The 17,977-nt window shown below is 45.0% G+C and overlaps 2 protein-coding genes across 7 annotated transcripts in view; one reads left to right on the top strand and one right to left on the bottom strand.

The window, feature by feature from the left end:
- COL4A4 (collagen type IV alpha 4 chain) overlaps positions 1-13,539 on the bottom strand; it is a 149,007-nt gene extending 135,468 nt beyond the window's left edge. For 2 of the 6 annotated variants that reach the window (XR_011254685.1, XM_069578394.1), the window contains exon 1: positions 13,160-13,539. The gene's annotated coding sequence lies outside the window, so the exon portion shown is untranslated. Of the gene's footprint in view, positions 1-12,750 lie in introns of all 6 variants that reach the window. The other 4 variants (XR_011254686.1, XM_069578391.1, XM_069578392.1 and 1 more) reach the window with 3 other exon arrangements.
- COL4A3 (collagen type IV alpha 3 chain) overlaps positions 12,700-17,977 on the top strand; it is a 156,988-nt gene continuing 151,710 nt past the window's right edge. The window contains exon 1 of the mRNA XM_069578390.1: positions 12,700-13,555. Coding sequence (XP_069434491.1) covers positions 13,469-13,555 — 87 coding nt within the window. The 5' untranslated portion in view covers positions 12,700-13,468. The remainder of the gene's footprint in view (positions 13,556-17,977) is intronic.

Here is a 17,977-nt window from a genome sequence, read left to right on the forward strand (position 1 = left end):
CAAAGGTAAAACAGTTTTGTCCACAGTTTTACCTGGAGCAAGCCTCAGATGACTATGTGCTCATCTCACGCATCTGTCTAGCCTGAAAACAAAGCCAGAGAGGAGTCACAGAGACTTTAGAACCACTCTGCTGGCTAGACTGCCGCTCCAAAGTCACAGCTAAGCAGAGGCCCAGCTGGCTGTCAGCTGGGCACCGTGAACGGCGGTGTGTACTGGACTCTACAGTTCCCCAAAGGTTGTCACACAGTCTACAACAATCCACAGCAATCTACAAACACTTCCTTTGCTGCAACCACCTGTGTTAAGAGCACAAAACTTTTTGTCTCAACCATGCTTTTGATGACACTGAATAAAATTTCTCATAAATAAAAGGCTGTCATCACATGGGAGAGGCCAAGGCAGTGTGTTTCTATTGAAGTTTGTTTTTAAAAAAGAAGGTATAAACAATTCGAGTGCTATGCCACTAAAACATATGCAAACAACAGCTTTGGGAGACTGTCTACCTAGGAAACTTTTGCAAAAGTTCTGTACCTTTCAAAGGGTATGCTTTATTCTGCCAACTGTTATTCTCAAGCAGGGAGTGTGGAACGCTAAGGAGGGCTATATCGGAGCCCCCTGCCCCAGGCCCCATCTTTGGCTCTTAATTGCGGGGATAACTAGGTTTCCATCACCTGATTCCATCTTCCAGGCACATGGAAAGGTTAAGGATAACCACCTGACCCAACCTGGAGCGTGGCTTCCTGACACAGAACTCTGGGCTGGAGGATGGTACAAAAACATCGTCTGAACCAGTCCTCTTGGAGAGTTGAAATGAGGACACTGAGAAAAGAAACGGAGATGAGGGAAGAAGGATATGTCCAGTACATCCTCAAGTACAGCTGGGTGTTAGAAAACTGCGACAAGTCAAGGTCAAGTGCAAGTCTGAGTTTAGAAGAGACAGATAAGCTGCATAATCAGACAAAGTTGTTTCCAAGAAAATGCAAAAACAAAGAGAGACAGATAGTCTCAAGAAAGGAGGAAAAACCAGCTCATTCCTGAGAGCCCTCCCCCACCCCGACAGTTCTTGATGCAGTCTTGTGGTCAACTCCCTTTTCTTGAGCAAACTGACCTGGGCAGCCGAGTCTGATAAAAAGCACTGCCCTCACTGCAGCTGGTCCCAAGGCTGCATGAGACACACCTCGGGAGGCCATCTGGGGCCACCCACCCCCCATAGGGAAGCTGAACATATGTGCCCTGGGCCTTTGACATCCATTTCGTTCATTAACCCAGTCCGTAATAGGCTCTTGTCCAGCAGTATATTTCTATCAGTAATTGCTAGCATGTACATTCAGCAGATATCATGGTGTTCTCTTCCTCTAACTCTCTGGGATTTCCACCCCACCCCCCACGCACTTCTTTATGAAAATGCCTGGACTCCAATCTCCCTGGGACTCCTTAAGAGTCTCTGTCCAGTGTTTTCCAAAGGTCTGGGAACAGGATCTGAGCGCCTCCAAGCCATTCTTGGTACCCTGGGGAATTTGTTTTCTCTGCAACCTGATCTTGAATACAAATACAGCCGGATGGAGTTCTCATCCACTGGGGGCTAGGCAAGGTTGGTGCGGGGTGTTGGGGGGGGGGGGCGGTGGGGGGGTGGTCGGGGTGGGTGAAGGGAGGGCCAAGATCAGAGGACCAGATAAACCAGAGACTGAGGACTGGAATCTTCTAGCCACAAAAGGTAGCAGAGATACAATGTTTTTGTTTTGTTTTGTTTTTTCCCAGGGAACATTAAGTCTTCGAGCTCTTTCGAACAATATTTGCCCTTTCAGGGAAATCATTTTCTATTAACTCAATGACTACATGTTCTTTCCTTTGACTTTCTGACACTGAGCTATCTGAAGACTCTCTCTCCAAGGCTAAATTTTTTTGGATGGTCTGAACACGTATTTCTACATACTTTTATCTTTCCAAAGTAGAATTCCTAAAGGCTAAGCTTTTGTAGAGAAATAATCAAGGGGCCTGGGGTGGTGGGGGAGGCGGGCGAGGGGAGGTGGTTAGAAAAATGCTCCCAGAAAAAGAATGGCATGCCTGGGGCTGAATATCTCCTCTGAGGCTTATACCTTTCCTGTTAAGGGATCACCTGATCTTTCCCCAACATCCAGGTTGATTACTTTCTAAAATCCCATATCTTTGGGTTGCCTCTAGCTGCAGACTTTCAAAGCCTCCAGGTTGATGAGAGCTTTTTAGTGAAAGCAGTCAATCCCATCAACCATCACAAAGGTTATTAAAGCAAGTCACAAACTCATGTGGGTCGACGGACTACCGGAATGTGGCTGGAGCATCATGTTCCCTGTGAAGGAACTGGGGAAAAAACTTGAGAAGGACTCAAGTAAATTCTTGAGAATATCTCTACATTCCAACAGGACCAGAAGGTTGTTGGATTGTGGTCAAGCCCGCCCCCACCTTGCCTTCCTTCTAGATTCAACTGAATTGTTTGAGAGTCTTTGTACAGTCCTCAGGTGACCCTGGAGTTGAGTTTGCTAGTCCAGGGCCAAATGGGCCATATCTCAGCTAATCTATCATTCTGCCAATACAGGCTTTTATTATCATTTTTCTCCATGACGTCTCCCCCCAGTATCAACAGAACATTTGACAACAATCATAAGAATGTCATAGGTGGGAAACACACAGAGGGGACACTGTTCCACAAACGTACAACTGATTTTCAAAACCGGATGTGTCCTTTACTTCCAAGCTAAGATTTCAGATTTCTGAGAGCTGCCTTTGGTGTAAGCAAATCCCACTGCCCACTGAGAAATGCCCATTGCAACCAAGTGTACTGAAAGACTGGCATTCACCTTTGAGGACTTCTTCCCTCCTCCCTAGAGACTGGCTACCTTCTGGTAACTAGTGATCTCATGTGAGGGATTGAAAGCAGGACTCTAAGAGGTAGAAAGACTTGTGTTCAGATCTTGATCACTTACCAGTATAACCCTGAGCAAATCTGTTTACTCTGAGCTCTTCATTTCTCGGTATGCAAAATTAATGCTGGAGAGAACTACACGAGTCAAAATCCATGCCTAGCACAGTCCCTGGCATGTTGTTATTGGTTAGTCCCTAAGTCGTGTCTGACTCTTTTGGGACCCCATGGACTGTAGACTGCTAGACTTCTCTGTCCATGGGATTTCCCAGGCAAGAATACTGGAGTGGGTTGCCATTTCCTTCTCCTGTGTCTCCTGCATTGGCAGGCAAATTCTTTACCACTGAGCCACGAGGGAAGTTCCCTGGCATGTGGTAGCGCTCAATATATGTCTATTTCCATCCTTCCTAATTTGTCATGCAGGCAAAATGAGCTCCCAATAAATGAGAGAAGAGTTAGAAAACTGGGAACTGGGGCAAGCCTGGCAGACCTCAGGAGGGAGGCAATATTGATCTGAGAATGAAGGAAGATCTGGAGAAATGAGGAGAAATAAGCAGTGACAGTCTCTCTTAAAGGACCTTGTAAACATCGGGAGAAGTCAATGAGAGGGATGACTCCTCAGTGAGTGTAGAAGCAGGTATACAAGAGGGCAAGTCCGGTCAGAATCAGAGTTAACGTAAGCGGACTCTGAGAGGACACTTATGAAAAGGTCAGCATTTGTTTCTATCAATGAGAGAGCCCTCTGCTGCTACCACAACTGCTGCTGCTGCTGCTCCAACCCCACGCCCTTCCTCCTCCTCCGCTTCCCCATCATCGTCAACATCTTCCCCACCATAAGAAATTATAAGCAGCATTGTCAGTAGGTTCCTTATATGCCACATCCTGTGCTAAAGGTTTAACACCCATCTTCAATCTTCACAACAACCCTAAAAGGTAAGTTACACAACAATGTCCTTTTACAAGCAACTACAGATAGTAATTGGCTTCCCTCATAGCTCAGTCAGTGAAGAGTCTGCCTGCAATGCAGGAGACCCAGGTTTGATTCCTGGGTCGGGAAGATCCCCTGGCAAAGGAAATGGCAACCTACTCCAGTATTCTTGCCTGGAGAATCCGATGGACAGAGGAGCCTGGCGGGCTACAGTCCATGCGGTCGCAAGAGTCACACACAACTTACTAACTAAACCACCACCATCACAGTTAGTAAGAGACATTTCCAGGGTTCAAATGCTAAAGCTTTCCTTATTAACCACTACATGACACAGTTTCAAAGTTCATGAAAATTCATGGGCATATTTCAGGGAATGCATCTCTGGAAAGAACAACTTTAGCCTTTAATATAATAGTAGCAGGGAGATTCATTTGTAAATGCAGTGATGCACTGTGATACATAGACATTTAGTTGGCTGTGAATCCCAGAAAAAGAGAGTTCTTCTGTGAAGAAGTTCATGTTTGGAACTTCACCTCTAGAAACTTCTACAGGACAGTTGGCTATCTTCAAGGCACTATTTCTAACTAGACTATAGGAAAGTTAAAGCATTTCAGGCAGCTGCTAAGCCACTTCAGTCGTGTCTGACTCTCTGCGACCCCACAGACAACAGCCCACCAGGCTCCCCCATCCCTGGGATTCTCCAGGCAAGAACACTGGAGTGGGTTGCCATTTCGTTCTCCAATGAATGAAAGTGAAAAGTGAAAGGGAAGTCGCTCAGTCGTGTCCGACCCTTAGCATGGACTGCCGCCTACCAGGCTCCTCCGTCCATGGGATTTTCCAGGCAAGAGTACTGGAGTGGGGTGTCATTGCCTTCTCCGTTCAGGCAGCTATGTAAGCAAAAAAAGAGAGTGAGAGAGAGAGATTTCACAGAAGTTTCCAAATGAACTTTTAAGGTTAAACAGAAATACTGAGACAAGCATGCAGTTGATTTCAAAATAGGAGGAAAGCTTTGTCTTAGAGGGGAAGGAACACTGTAATCATATGAGTCTTGGCCCTTTCTGGGCTTCCCAGGTGCCTCAGTGGTAAAGAATCCACCTGCCAATGTAGGAGACAAAGGTTCAATCCCAGGGTTGGGAAGATCCCCTGGAAGGAGGAAATGGCAACCCACTCCAGCATTCTTGCCTGGAGAATTTCATGGACACAGAAGCCTGGTGGACTATGGTCCATGGGACTGCAAAGAGTTGGACATGTATGAGTGACCAGGCACACACATGGGCCCTTCTTAAGGAGAGCCTCAGCTAAGTTCAGTTCAGTCGCTCAGTCGTGTCCGACCCTGCAACCCCGTGGACTACAGCATGCCAGGCTTCCCTGTCCATCAACAACTCCCGGAGCTTCCTCAAACTCATGCTCACTCCACTGAGTCAGTGATGCCATCCAACCATCTCACCCTCTGTCATCCCCTTCTCCTCCCGCCTTCAATCTTTACAAGCATCAGGGTCTTTTCTTCGCATCAGGCAGCCAAAGGATTGGAGCTTCAGCTTCAGCATCAGTCCTTCCAACGAATATTCAGGACTGATTTCCTTCAGGATTAACTGGTTGGGTCTCCTTGCTATCTGAAGGACTCTCAAGAGTCTTCTCCAACGCCACAGTTCAAAAGCATCAATTATTCGGCGATCAGCTTTCTTTATGGTCCAACCCTCGTATCCACACATGACTACTGGAAAAACCATAGTTTTGACTAGATGGACCTTTGTTGGCAAAGTAATGCCTCTGCTTTTTAATATGCTGTCTAGGTGGGTCATAGCTCTTCTAAGGAGAGCTTAACCATCTCCTTTTCCTTGTGTCTGCATCCTGCCTTCTGTCCACCACTGTCTGCTTCCCTTCAGGCAGGAGCTGGTTCTAGAGACTGGGTCCCCTCAGCAGGTGCTTCCCTAGAGGACAAGACCTGGAACTATACTCCTCTAGAAATGCTTCTGCCACTCGGAAACCTTATAAAAGATTCCATCCCTAACCCCTGGACTTCAGAGCTGTGCCATTTTCTATTCTGCTACAGATCATAAAGCTACAGACCAAACACTCAGTGTTTCAGTGTGAGCTTTACACATCGGGAAATAACTGAGCAAAGCCAAGAGAGCGTGTTGTGTGTTGGATGTGATATCACATGGGCAGAGTAGTTGAGACAACCAATGTTTGGAAGTTTCACCAAACCATAAGAAATTCCATTTTTAAAGTGATTGCTTCTCCCCTAAACTGGAGTTCTCCAGGCCAGAATACTGGAGTGGGTCGCCTATCCTTTCTCCAGCAGATCTTTCTGACTCAAGAATTGAACCAGGGTCTCCTGCATCACACGTGCATTCTTTAACAACTGAGATATGGGAAAAAATAAAATAGTACATAGAATCTTGACTGCACATGAAAATTACAGTGTTTGTAAATGCAAGTCCACTAAATATGTAATAATATTTAAAAGTGATTTTTCTACTAATTAGCCTGACATTAACCAAACGAAATTTTAACCATTTCTATATACCTTTAATATGACATAAAACACCTATGATTATTATTCACTCAAGAAATAGCTATCATATCAGTATCTGTCAATTTTCCAGTTTCTATCAAATGCCATGCTAAGCACTGTGGATACAAGAGTGAAATCAATTTAGCTGAATTTAATATTGAACTCAATTTGAACACAACTGAACCCCCTCCAGTGTTCTTGCCTGGAGAATCTCAGGGACGGGGGAGCCTGGTGGGATGCCATCTATGGGGTCACACAGAGTCGGACACGACTGAAGCGACTTAGTAGCAGCAGCGGAGCTCAAATATTCAATATTACTTTTAAGTAGATTGGGAAAAGTTAAAGATGCATACTATAATCATTAAAGTAACCACTAACAACAATGCAGGGAGATATAACTAGAAGAAGAAAAAAATTTTAAAGGAACATTAAAAAATATTTGATTAACACAAAAGAATGCTAGGAAGAAGAAAGGGGACAAAAAACAGATTAGACAGACAGAAAGTAAACAGAGAGATGACAGACCTAAAAATAACTCGATCGACCATGTGAAAATGCACCAAAACCTGAAAGGCAAAACGTTGGATTTAAACGGAAAAAAGAACAAACCCGCGCATACGCTACCTAAGAAATACATACTTTAAATAAAAAGTCGCAAATAGGTTACAAGTAAAAAGGTGGAAAAAGATACACCACACAAACAGTAAGCACAAGGAAAGTAGACTGGCTATATTAAAAACGGACCTCAAGATGGACAGTGACACGTAAAAGAAAAGCCACAGAATGGGCAAAAATATTCAAGATAAATACATCTGCCAAGGATTTTGTATCCAGAATATATAAATAGCTATTGCAACTCGACAGTAAGAGCAACAACCAATTTTTTTAATGGGGAAAGATCTGAGTAGAGGCTTTGCAAAAGTTCTCTGAACAGTTAATAAATACCTGAAAAGATGTTCAACATCTTTAGTTACTAGAGAAAACAGAAGCACGCTACCTGCCACTGTGTAACCATTTGAATGGTTAACATTTTAAAAGCTGGCAATACCAAAAGTATTACCAATAACGTACAGGGGAACCAGAACTCTCATATACTGCTGAGGAGAATGAAGATACAGTTACTTTGGAAAACTCTTTTATAATTAAACATATACCTTGACTCTATGGCCCAGCCATTCCACTCCTAGGTATTTATTCAAGAGAAAAAGAAACACATGTTCACACAAAGCCTAGTACAAAAATAGCCATAGTAGCCATATTTCCCAAACTGGAAACAATTTAAAAATCTAACAGGTAAAGGGATCTTTTAAAAAGTGATGTCCATACAACGGAATTTTACTCAGCTACAGAGTAGAACAAACTGCTGATACACAGAACATGGATCCATCTCAGTATTGTTCTCTTGAGTCAAAGAACCCAGATACCAAACGGTACCTACTGTATGACTCTATTTACATAAAATTCTAGAAAATGCCAACCAACCTACAGAGTCAGAAAGCAGATCTGTGGTTGCCTGGGAATGGACGGGAAGAGATGGATGGACTAAAAGGGGACAGTAGGAAACTTTGGGGAGTGATTGAAGAGCTCTGTATCCAGATTCATGCTATTGATTTCACAAGGTATATGCATTTGTGAAACTCCTTGAATTGTGTGTTTTAAATAGGTACAGATTTTGGAATGGAAATTATACCTCAATAAGTTTATTTTTAAATACCACTGTTACTATACTAAAAATAAAATGAATCTTTGTACGTGCTCGCAAAGGTCTCATAGTCCAAAAAAGCAAAATGCATGACTTTGTTTCAGTATTATATAATAAAGGTCTGGACAAAGGTTGTCACAGAGACCATGATCTTTGACCTTTGACCTAGATCTCAAAATGTAAGGGTTGCATCAGACAGACATCGGGTTGGGGGGTGGGGGCAGGGCGGGTGATTCCTGAAAGTGGAAAGAATGGCAAGTACAAAGAAGAGTGTATGGTGAACTTGAGACATATAAGTAATACACATTTTTCAAAATCTTGGTTTTGGTTGGTTGGTTTTGGACCATTCTGTTCTATCCAAAGAAGGGTAAAGTAATATGTAAAGAAAAAGAGAAACTTCTGGAAGCTTTAATATAAACAAGTTACACTATGCATGTGAGATGTGTAACTAACATTCCCCAAACCTTTTACTAGCGCTTTTTCAGGCATGTGGGAGATTATTGCCTCATCACTTTGAAAATGAAGTGTGACCACTTTGGTCAATGAGATGTGAAATAGATGTAGCAAGTGTCACAGTAGTTGGCAGCTTTTAGAGCAGTTTTTGATTCGCTGAATTCTCTTCCCCTTCAGAGATCAGAGAACAGGTTGAGTGGGAATTTCCAAGAGGTTCCTGAATGGTTTGGATAAGCAGAACCACACCCCCCCCCCCAATCCCTTTTCTACCTCCTTATACCCTGTGATGAAAATGTGTGTGTGTGTGTGTGTGTGTGTGTGTCTGTGTGAGTCACTCAGTCATGTCCTACTCTTTGTGACCCCATGGACTATAGTCTGCCAAGTTCCTCTGTCCATGGAATTCTCCAGGCAAGAATACTGGAGAGGGCTGCCATTTCCTTCCCCAGAATATGTAGAATATGTATAAATGGAGAAGAGTCTTGTTACTGGAAGCCTCGAACTTTGGGGGTTATTTGCAGATGCCCCCAAGGTAACCGGTTCTTTGTGATACAAAGTGAGCTTTTATTCAGACAGTAACATAAAAGGGATTTCAGAGGACAAACATTGCAGAGAACTAGCTAGAAGGCTACCATAGTTCACAGATGATAAGTCCAGGCCCTGGGAAGGACCATGATCTTAGAAAAGCAGAGAAAGAATTTGGAGATGTAATGGCAAGAACTGATATGAATTGAAAATAACTCTCAAGAGCCTCTTGATGAGTGAAAGAGAAGAGTGAAAAAGTTGGCTTAAAACTTAACATTCAGAAAACTAAGATCATGGCATCTGGTCCCATCACTTCATGGCAAGTAGATGGGGAAACAATGGAAACAGTGACAGACTTAATTTTCTTGGGCTCCAAAGTCACTGCAGATGATGACTACAGCCATGAAATTAAAAGATGCTTACTCCTTGGAAGAAAAGTTATGACCAACCTAGACAGCATATTAAAAAACAGAGACATTACTTTGCCAACAAAGGTCTGTTTAGTCAAAGCTATGGTTTTTCCAGTATGCATGGATGTGAGAGTTGAACTATAAAAGAAAGCTGAGCACTGAAGAATTGATGCTTTTGAATTGTGGTGTTGGAGAAGACTCTTGAGAGTCCCTTGGACTGCAAGGAGATCAAACCAGTCAATCCTAAAGGAAATCAGTCCTGAATATTCATTGGAAGGACTGATGCTGAAGCTGAAACTCCAATACTTTGGCCACCTGATGAGAAGAACTGACTCACTGGAAAAGACCTTGATGCTGGGAAAGATTGAGGGCAGGAGGAGAAGGGGACGATAGAGGATGAGAAGGTCGTATAGCATCACTGACTCTACAGACATGAGTTTGAGTAAGCTACAGAAGTTGGTGACGGACAGGGAAGCCTGGTGTGCTGCAGTCCACGGGGTCACAAAGAGTCAAACACAACTGAGTGACTGAACTGAACTGAACTGAGACTGTGAAAGAACCTGTGTCTAATTGTTTTCGAGTGTTAAAAACAGAAGGTTCTTGAAAGAAGAGAGATGACTAAGTGCTGAGGTGAAGTTTAAAAATAATTAATTTAAAATGTAATTAATATTAAATTTAATCTTTCAAAAAGATTGAAGAAGGAGCTACTGGCAGTCTGGCAAAATACATCACGTCAAAAGCCTAGGCACATTCCTATTTAAAGAAGGATATAGAAAGATCATAAACTTTGGAAGAAATCAGACCTGGGTGTGAATCCTGAGTGAATTTGTCAAGTCATTCAGTTTCATTCATTCAGCAAATAGTAAACAACTTCATTCATGCACTAAGTAACTTCATTCATTCAGTGACATTAAAGAACACCAAAAAGGCCACTGTCCTACTGGAGCTGAACTCCAAAAATAGGGAAGCAAACACTACACATTTAAGCACTGTGCAGAAAACAGACCTGATATTGTGACCATGAAAGGGGGGCAAAAACAATAATACAGGCCTTGTCAAAGGTCATTACCATTTCACTTTGTTCAAAACTCTCATCTGGCACCAAGTCAAAAGCAGAGATTTCTGTGTCCTTTGTACTTACAAAAAGGACTGCCCTCACTTTCCTTTTGTTTTATACATTTCGAGAGCCAGCTGGGAAACTCTCGACTCTGAGACCATTTTTTTAAAAATCAAAAATTCTGGTTAATTAACACCATCTAGTGAGCATACCCTGAATGTTCACTGGAAAGGCTGACACTGACTGCTGAATTACATTCCCACAGTTGTTTAAGGTGGGCACACTGATGATGCCGATTTACAGAAGAAAAGACCCTAAGCCACACTAGTAAGTGTGGGAAAGACGCAAAATCTAAACTGTACTGCAGAGACCACACTTAAGGACTCCTGCCCCCTAACCCTGTTCACATCACAAGTTTCTTTCCTGCTCTTTTGTAGCACCAGAAGTGACTTGCAGTTGACTGTTGCTACCCCTTCTAAAGTCAATAAAGCCAAGTCTGGACTTCAGTCAAAATGACATCTTTTCAGGAAAAGGCGATTGAAATGCAAATTAAGAAAGCTTCTGGACTTCAGCATAAGGAAGGAGCATTTAACTCCGTCACTGAGAGTTGTTGTTGTTTTTTCCAGGAAGTAACCTCAGTTCACGCAATACTGTCACAGGACTCTAAGAATTCTCGGACCCTTGTTGCATCAACAGAGCACCTTATATCTCATCTAACAAGGATGGCAGGAGAAAGTTTCATAAGAACTCTCCTTATCAACTCCAGAGAGCTTAAATAAAGATACTTCAACATCTAGGGACTTCCCAGGCGGTGCTAGAGGTAAAGAACTCACCTGCCAATGCAGGAGACCAAAGAGACTTGGATCCACTCGATCCCCGATTGGGAAGATCCCCTGGAGGAAAGCATCCCACTCCAGTATTCTTGCCTGGAGAATCCCATTCTCAGAGGAGACTGGCAGGCCATGGCGTTGCAAAGAGTCAGACACAGCTGAAGCAACTTAGCCCGCAGGCACCTGCGTATACAGACTCCCATTGATGGGGAGTCTGGTGTAGTTGGCTTGGGATGTTTTAGGATTTTTAGAGGCTCCATAAGAGATACTGATATACAGCCAGAGTTGACATTTGGTGGCATAAAAAGAACAGAGGGGAGTTTATAATTATTCCCTCCACAACCATAAAGGGTAGTGTGCACCTTCATTCATTCACTGTCAGGGTTTCACCTACCTACAGACGTACAGAGGTCTAATATACCATGACCCCAAGCTAATTGCAAACAAGTGGTTCTCCACCATCAGCCACCAAAGCACACATTTCACACATGGTATCTGATGACCAGCTACTGCAGACATCAGCAACCCTGATCCAGTGTAAGGGTTCTTAACCTGGAGATGGAATTCAGATGGTCTGTGAACCATGGATGGGAATCAGTACTACATCTGTCTTTTCACTAAACTTTCCTGGAAGACCAGCGGTTTCTTCAGTTATGAACATAGCTAACAAACCAGGACAGTATCGACGGTTCTTGAGACTGTACCCACTGGCATCTTTATGACACGTTTCAGTTTTGCAGTCATCACTACTGTGAGATTACGGTTGTTTCACAGATCTGCTGTTAGGTCGAAATATTCGGTGCAATAATCACGATGCATGTATGTTTCTAGATCATGACATTACTACTTTGATAATTTGTTTCAGTAAAACGGATTCTGAGAATGGCAATACTGTAAGAAGGATCTGAATGTTTCGCCAGAGACCATGTGGTCAGTGGCACAAGAAAAGGGCACGAGCCCTGCTCTGCGGACGGTGCCCAGTACGTCCGCCTCCAAGGCCACCTAGAGAAGGAGAAGCGCCCTCTCAGGCCGGAGGCACCTCGACAAAGCTGGCGCGCGGCCTCCCGTGCACTTCCGCAGATAAGATTTAACGTGAAAAGCCAGTTCAACGCGGCGGAGAATCGGCTGGATGAGCTTTCCCTTTCCCCTCAGCTGCCTCCTGCTCTTGGCATTTCGGAGTGCCCAGACCGCCAGGCTGGTAACTTGAGCCTCCAAATTAATCAAAACACAACAGCACCCAGTTCAAGCCCAGGCAGACAAGACTGGAGCCAGACAAGCTCTCCTCCCGTGACCCCCGGGCCCAATTCGCCAACCCCGCCCGCCGGTGCGCCCCACCCCGGGATGCCGCACACTCTTCCTCCGCCGCCCGCGCCCCCAGCCGGTGGCCCGGGCCCTGGGCCCGGGATTGCCCAGACCCGGTCGTGGTCGCCTTACCTCGTGAGGACACCCGCCGCCCCGGGGAGCTGCCGCGGCGCTCGCCCGCGCGGCGCGCACCTCCCGCCGCGCCCAATTCCACGCTCCACTCGGCCACCCGTTCACCGCGCTCTCACCGCCGCTGCGTCCGGCGGCGGCCCGATGGAGGCGGGTTGAGAAGGGGAAAGTGGCTAGACGGCACCGCCGGGGAGCCGGGAGCCAGCGGGGCCACCCGAGTGCCCACCCCGGCGCGCCTCCCGCTTAATCTGAGGCAGGGCCGCTGGCCACTCCCTCCACCCCGTTCGGCCACCTCCCCATCGCACACCCCCCAGTTCCCCACCTCCGACTCGCCACCTCTTACGCCGACTCGCACCCCTTTGCCCCGCCGCGACTCCTGAACCTCGGGCGCATCACCTCCTGCACCCCTTACCCTGGCCCCGCGGGCACCTGCCCCGCAGGCGCGCAGCCTTTTCTCGCCTCCCGCGCGCGCTGCCCGGGGCTGAGGGACGTCGCCTGGAGAGTTGGAGGGGAGGGGAGGGGGGACGAGGGCGGGACCTGAGCCACTTCTTCCCTCCCTGGAAGCCTCGGTGGGGAGGCTGAGCCCTACAAAACCCGCCCCGGGCGGGCTGGCCAGGCGAGCTTCACCGCCGGGCTCCCAAAGCGCGCCGCGCCGGGGACGAGGGGGCCCGAGAGCCTGCGGGTCCCTGGACCACGCCGGGGCTCTGAGCGGTCGCCCACCATGCGCCCGAGGACCGCGCCGAGGCCCCCGGCGCTGCTGCTGCCGCTCCTGCTGGTGCTCCTGGTGGCGGCGCCCACGGAGGGCAAGGTGAGTACCCGGGGGAGGGGCGGGGGGCGCCGCGACCCCCACCCCGCTTCCCCTGGCAGCCTGCCCCGTCCGCGGGGAGCGCTGGCCTTGAGCCTCCGCTGGTAGGTGCGGTGACAGTGGGCTTGAGGCAGACCCCTGGTAGGAGCAAGCGAGGATGCCCCGGGACAGGTGGAATGCGCGGGGTTCGAGGAAGAGGCGAGGGAGGGAGTCTTGTTTCTGGTTCCCTAGCGATCGGGGTGGGAGCTAGCCCTCCAGAGGGAGGGAGAGAGGGAGGCAGGTAGATAGATGGATGAATAGATGGACAGAAATGCAGGCAGGTAGAGAGAGAAAGAAGTGGGTGGATAGATCATCGCCAGGGATGAGCGCTTGAGAGCACCGGATGTAGAGACACGCGAGGTCACCCTGGTGAATCAGAGCAGGCAGCATGGCCTGGCAGAGAGGACAGAGGGCTGGAGTCCCAGCCCTGCCACTTCATAGATGTCATCTCACACCGAACTCTGACCCCTCCTCTTCCTCCTTATCAATACTTGCCCTCCGGGGTTCCATCAGTTTTGTTGAGAAAAGCAAATACATCACTGAACAGTTAGTACAGAACTCATGTTAGGATAAATCAAGCAATCTGTCTCCGTGATTTCTGTTGGTAATGTGAGAGATACTGGATTCATTTAAATCCCCCTGCATATTTCTTGTTATCTGAGAAGATACATTTTTTGTTCTCAAAACTGTTAGGACTCCTGGAGTAGACTTACTCGATTTTAACTGGCGGAAGTGCAATGTAACTTTTCAGATGCTTTCTGTGACTTCTATTTTTGTAAGTTTTAAGAACTTAATTTGGGATGACAATGCAGTATAAATTTCATTTCCCAGGATGATCAGATTTTTTTTTTTTTACAAATTTCACGGTTAAGATTGTGATTGGAAATTAATCATCACATAAGTATGTGTTACATGAAAAGATTCTTCCAACCTACAATCAAAAGTTATCAAGCATTTTCCTTTCAAATTAAACTTTATGACATTGCAGGTGAAGCTAAAACCCTCTTTATCACCTCCATACCTTCCCCCACCCCTATCTGAAGAAAGGTATCCACTCTCACCACTTTGGGTTTCTTTTCAGATATTTTTCTGTGCATGCGCATATGCATGTATAGACCCACAGACAATATGTCTTGTATGTATTTTTAACATAACTGATACCATATACCTATGCTGTATATATACTTTTGCTTTCTACAGGTCTATCTATGCCAGTATTTAAGACAGATCTACCTCTTTTTCTTTTTGAATTGTTGCAGTTTTCCACAGTGTGAATATGCCAAGTTTAACAGCCGTTTCCCTATCAATGAACATTTAGGCTTTTTAGTGTTTTATACTCTAAAGGATATTGTAATCCATGTAATCTCTTCATGAAGTTGGTTTTAATAAAAATGTGCTTTACCTAGACTAAGGATGACCAACCCAGGTAACTCAGTACTTCTGAACATGATGGATAGAATTCAATCTAAGTCAGTATAGAATGTCTGCCAGCATTAATCCAGAAACAAATACAAGTGGAAAAAAAAAATAGCTGAAGTATCTGTATGTGTGTGCGAGAAGGGCTGGGTTTGCACATTCTTCTAGAGTCCAAAGAAGAGGGGAGATTAGGGACAGGTGGAGAAAGAGGGGAGATATTACCAACGAGTAAAAACCAGTCTGAAAAAAAGGATGCTCTGTGATCATACCACCTTTACTTATACCAATTTTCAATCATACTGTCATATTCCTTTACTGTTTTTTGCATAAGAAATTTTCTGTCTTACCTTTGGCCAAATCTTGGAGGCTACCTGCTGTTGCAATGAATCCATTCGTATTATTTTTATCATTTGAGCCTCTGTTAAAACTTTGCTGAGTTACACAGTGTCATTAGAAAGCATGAAATGTGCCCTCATCACATAGAAAAAAAGAAATCACAGAAAATTAACTGATAACTGGTTTGGCACAGTGCCAGCATGGCTCCCTCCCAACGGTAACTCTGATGTTGGGCAAGACTCTTGACTTCTCCGAGCCTCATTCTTTTCATCTATAACTTGAGGCAATTGAAACCCTTCATGAGGTCAGCAGGTGAGGTTTAACTGAGTGAGGCTTTGTGGGGAGGAGGGGCACTCTTCAGGGCCAACTAATTGTTGGCATTCTAGAATTCAGAATTAGTAATACCAGAATCCACCTTTTTGAGAAAAGAAGCTGGGAATCTAGTTTCCATTAGAAATCTCTTAAATTCTAAATATTAGCAAAGAAATTAAAACTTTACAGAAGAAACAAACTGTAAGTTGAGAGCCAGATGTAGTCATTGGGCTATCCTATTTATCATCTTTGGCTACATAGTTAGGGACATATTTTGCTCTAAATTCCTCTGATTTCATGTTAGCATTTCTCAAAACAAAGAAATAGCGCTGTTCACCCTCTATTTGGAGTTCAGGCAGGGTGGAACTGTCCACCCACACAATTTGTTCTGAAGAACCCTGAGTAAAATCCTGCTGCTGTATTGCTGAAGGCATCCAGTTCCAGGCCTGACTATTCAGTACATGCCCAGTTTTTATAGCTGTTCCCAGGCCCAACTCGAAACTGGGAGGCACTCTGCCACTGCCACCAGCGGCAGGTCTGGGAGAAGCGCAGAGAAAGTGCCTTCTCTGATTATCTGGGGAAGGTGAGATTTGTAGTTTGAGACATCATAGTTTATCCTTCCTCTCTTTGCCTTAAAATTCCAGTCAGGGCAGGAATATGGCCAGCAAATATCAGGAACTGAATAACAGCTGTGTTTAGGGAGGGTGCTTCTCAACTGATTTGGTTTTTAAATCTAAAAACAAAAATTAAGTTGAATTAAGAAACATTTCAAACAAACAAAAAGTCATGTAACAGACTCCAGTTTATCTGTCTCTGAGATTAAGCTAGTATTAAGTTTGGACCTGTTTGTTCTCACATCTTCCCCTTTAGGAAAAGAATAAGTAAATACAAAAAGTCCTACATTCATTTTTTGCCTCCTCTTCCAATGCATGGTTTTATATTTATGCACCATGGATGCGCGTGTGTGTGTCAGTCACCATAAAAAATAAATGCTATTATTATATGGTCCTTCAAGTGTAATAAATGATTTCACATGATACATACCTATTAGAGCTTGCTTGTGTCAGTCATCAGGATATTTCTGGATTTCATTCACGTTGATACATAGAGATGTGATTTGTTTACATACATATAAATGTAATAGCTGCCGCATATGTAATAGCTGCCACATAGTATCCAATTACATAAATAAAATACAATTTATTTTTCCATCTGCCCAAACAGTAAGTTTGTTTCTTTGCTCTCATCTTACAGAACTGAAATTTACAGCTTTGTATATGTACCATTGTAACAACCAGATGGTGAATTGCTAGGGGGAATTTAAAGAGGGTTATCAGGGAAAACATGTTTTAACTTGTGTTAGGGATTGTTGGAGAAGGCAATGGCACCCCAGTCCAGTACTCTTGCCTGGAAAATCCCATGGATGGAGGAGTCTGGTGGGCTGCAGTCCATGGGGTCGCTAAGAGTCAGACACAACTGAGCGACTTCACTTTCACTTTTCACTTTCATGCATTGGAGAAAGAAATGGCAACCCACTCCAGTATTCTTGCCTGGAGAATCCCAGGGACAGGGGAGCCTGGCGGGCTGCCGTCTATGGGGTCGCACAGAGTCAGACACGGCTGAAGCGACTTAGCAGAAATTGACTCCAACAACTTGCCAGAATACCAGTTTTCCTATATCCTCAGCAAAACTTGGTGTACTGAGATGTTCAGTTCAGTTCAGTTGCTCAGTCGTGTCCGACTCTGCAACCCCATGAATCGCAGCACGCCAGGCCTCCCTGTCCATGACCAACTCCCAGAGTTCACTCAGACTGGCGTCCATCAGGTCTAATGGATGTGAAATTGGATCCTGTTTTGACTAGTGAGTTTAGGAACCTTAGCATTTTTTGATTGACAGTCTATAATTCTCTCTGAGTGAATTGCATAAATAGCTCTTTGCCTATTTATCTTTTGTGACCTTGGCCTTTTTGTTGCTATTTAATTAGAAATTGTTTATATTTGGAAGCTGAATTAATTCTGCTATTTAAATGTGCAGAAAATACTTCGTTCCAGGTTTTGGCTTACCTTTTCATTTAGTTCAGTTCAGTTCAGTTCAGTTGCTCAGTCGTGTCTGACTCTTTGCAGCTCCCTGAATCACAGCACACCAGGCCTCCCTGTCCATCACCAACTCCCGGAGTTCACTCAGATTCATGTCCATCGAGTCAGTGATGCCATACAGCCATCTCATCCTCGGTCGTCCCCTTCTCCTCCTGCCCCCAATCCCTCCCAGCATCAAAGTCTTTTCCAATGAGTCAGCTCTTCGCATGAGGTGGCCAAAGTTCTG

Source organism: Ovis canadensis, chromosome 2 (assembly GCF_042477335.2).
Source record: "Ovis canadensis isolate MfBH-ARS-UI-01 breed Bighorn chromosome 2, ARS-UI_OviCan_v2, whole genome shotgun sequence".
Taxonomy (NCBI): domain Eukaryota; kingdom Metazoa; phylum Chordata; class Mammalia; order Artiodactyla; family Bovidae; genus Ovis; species Ovis canadensis.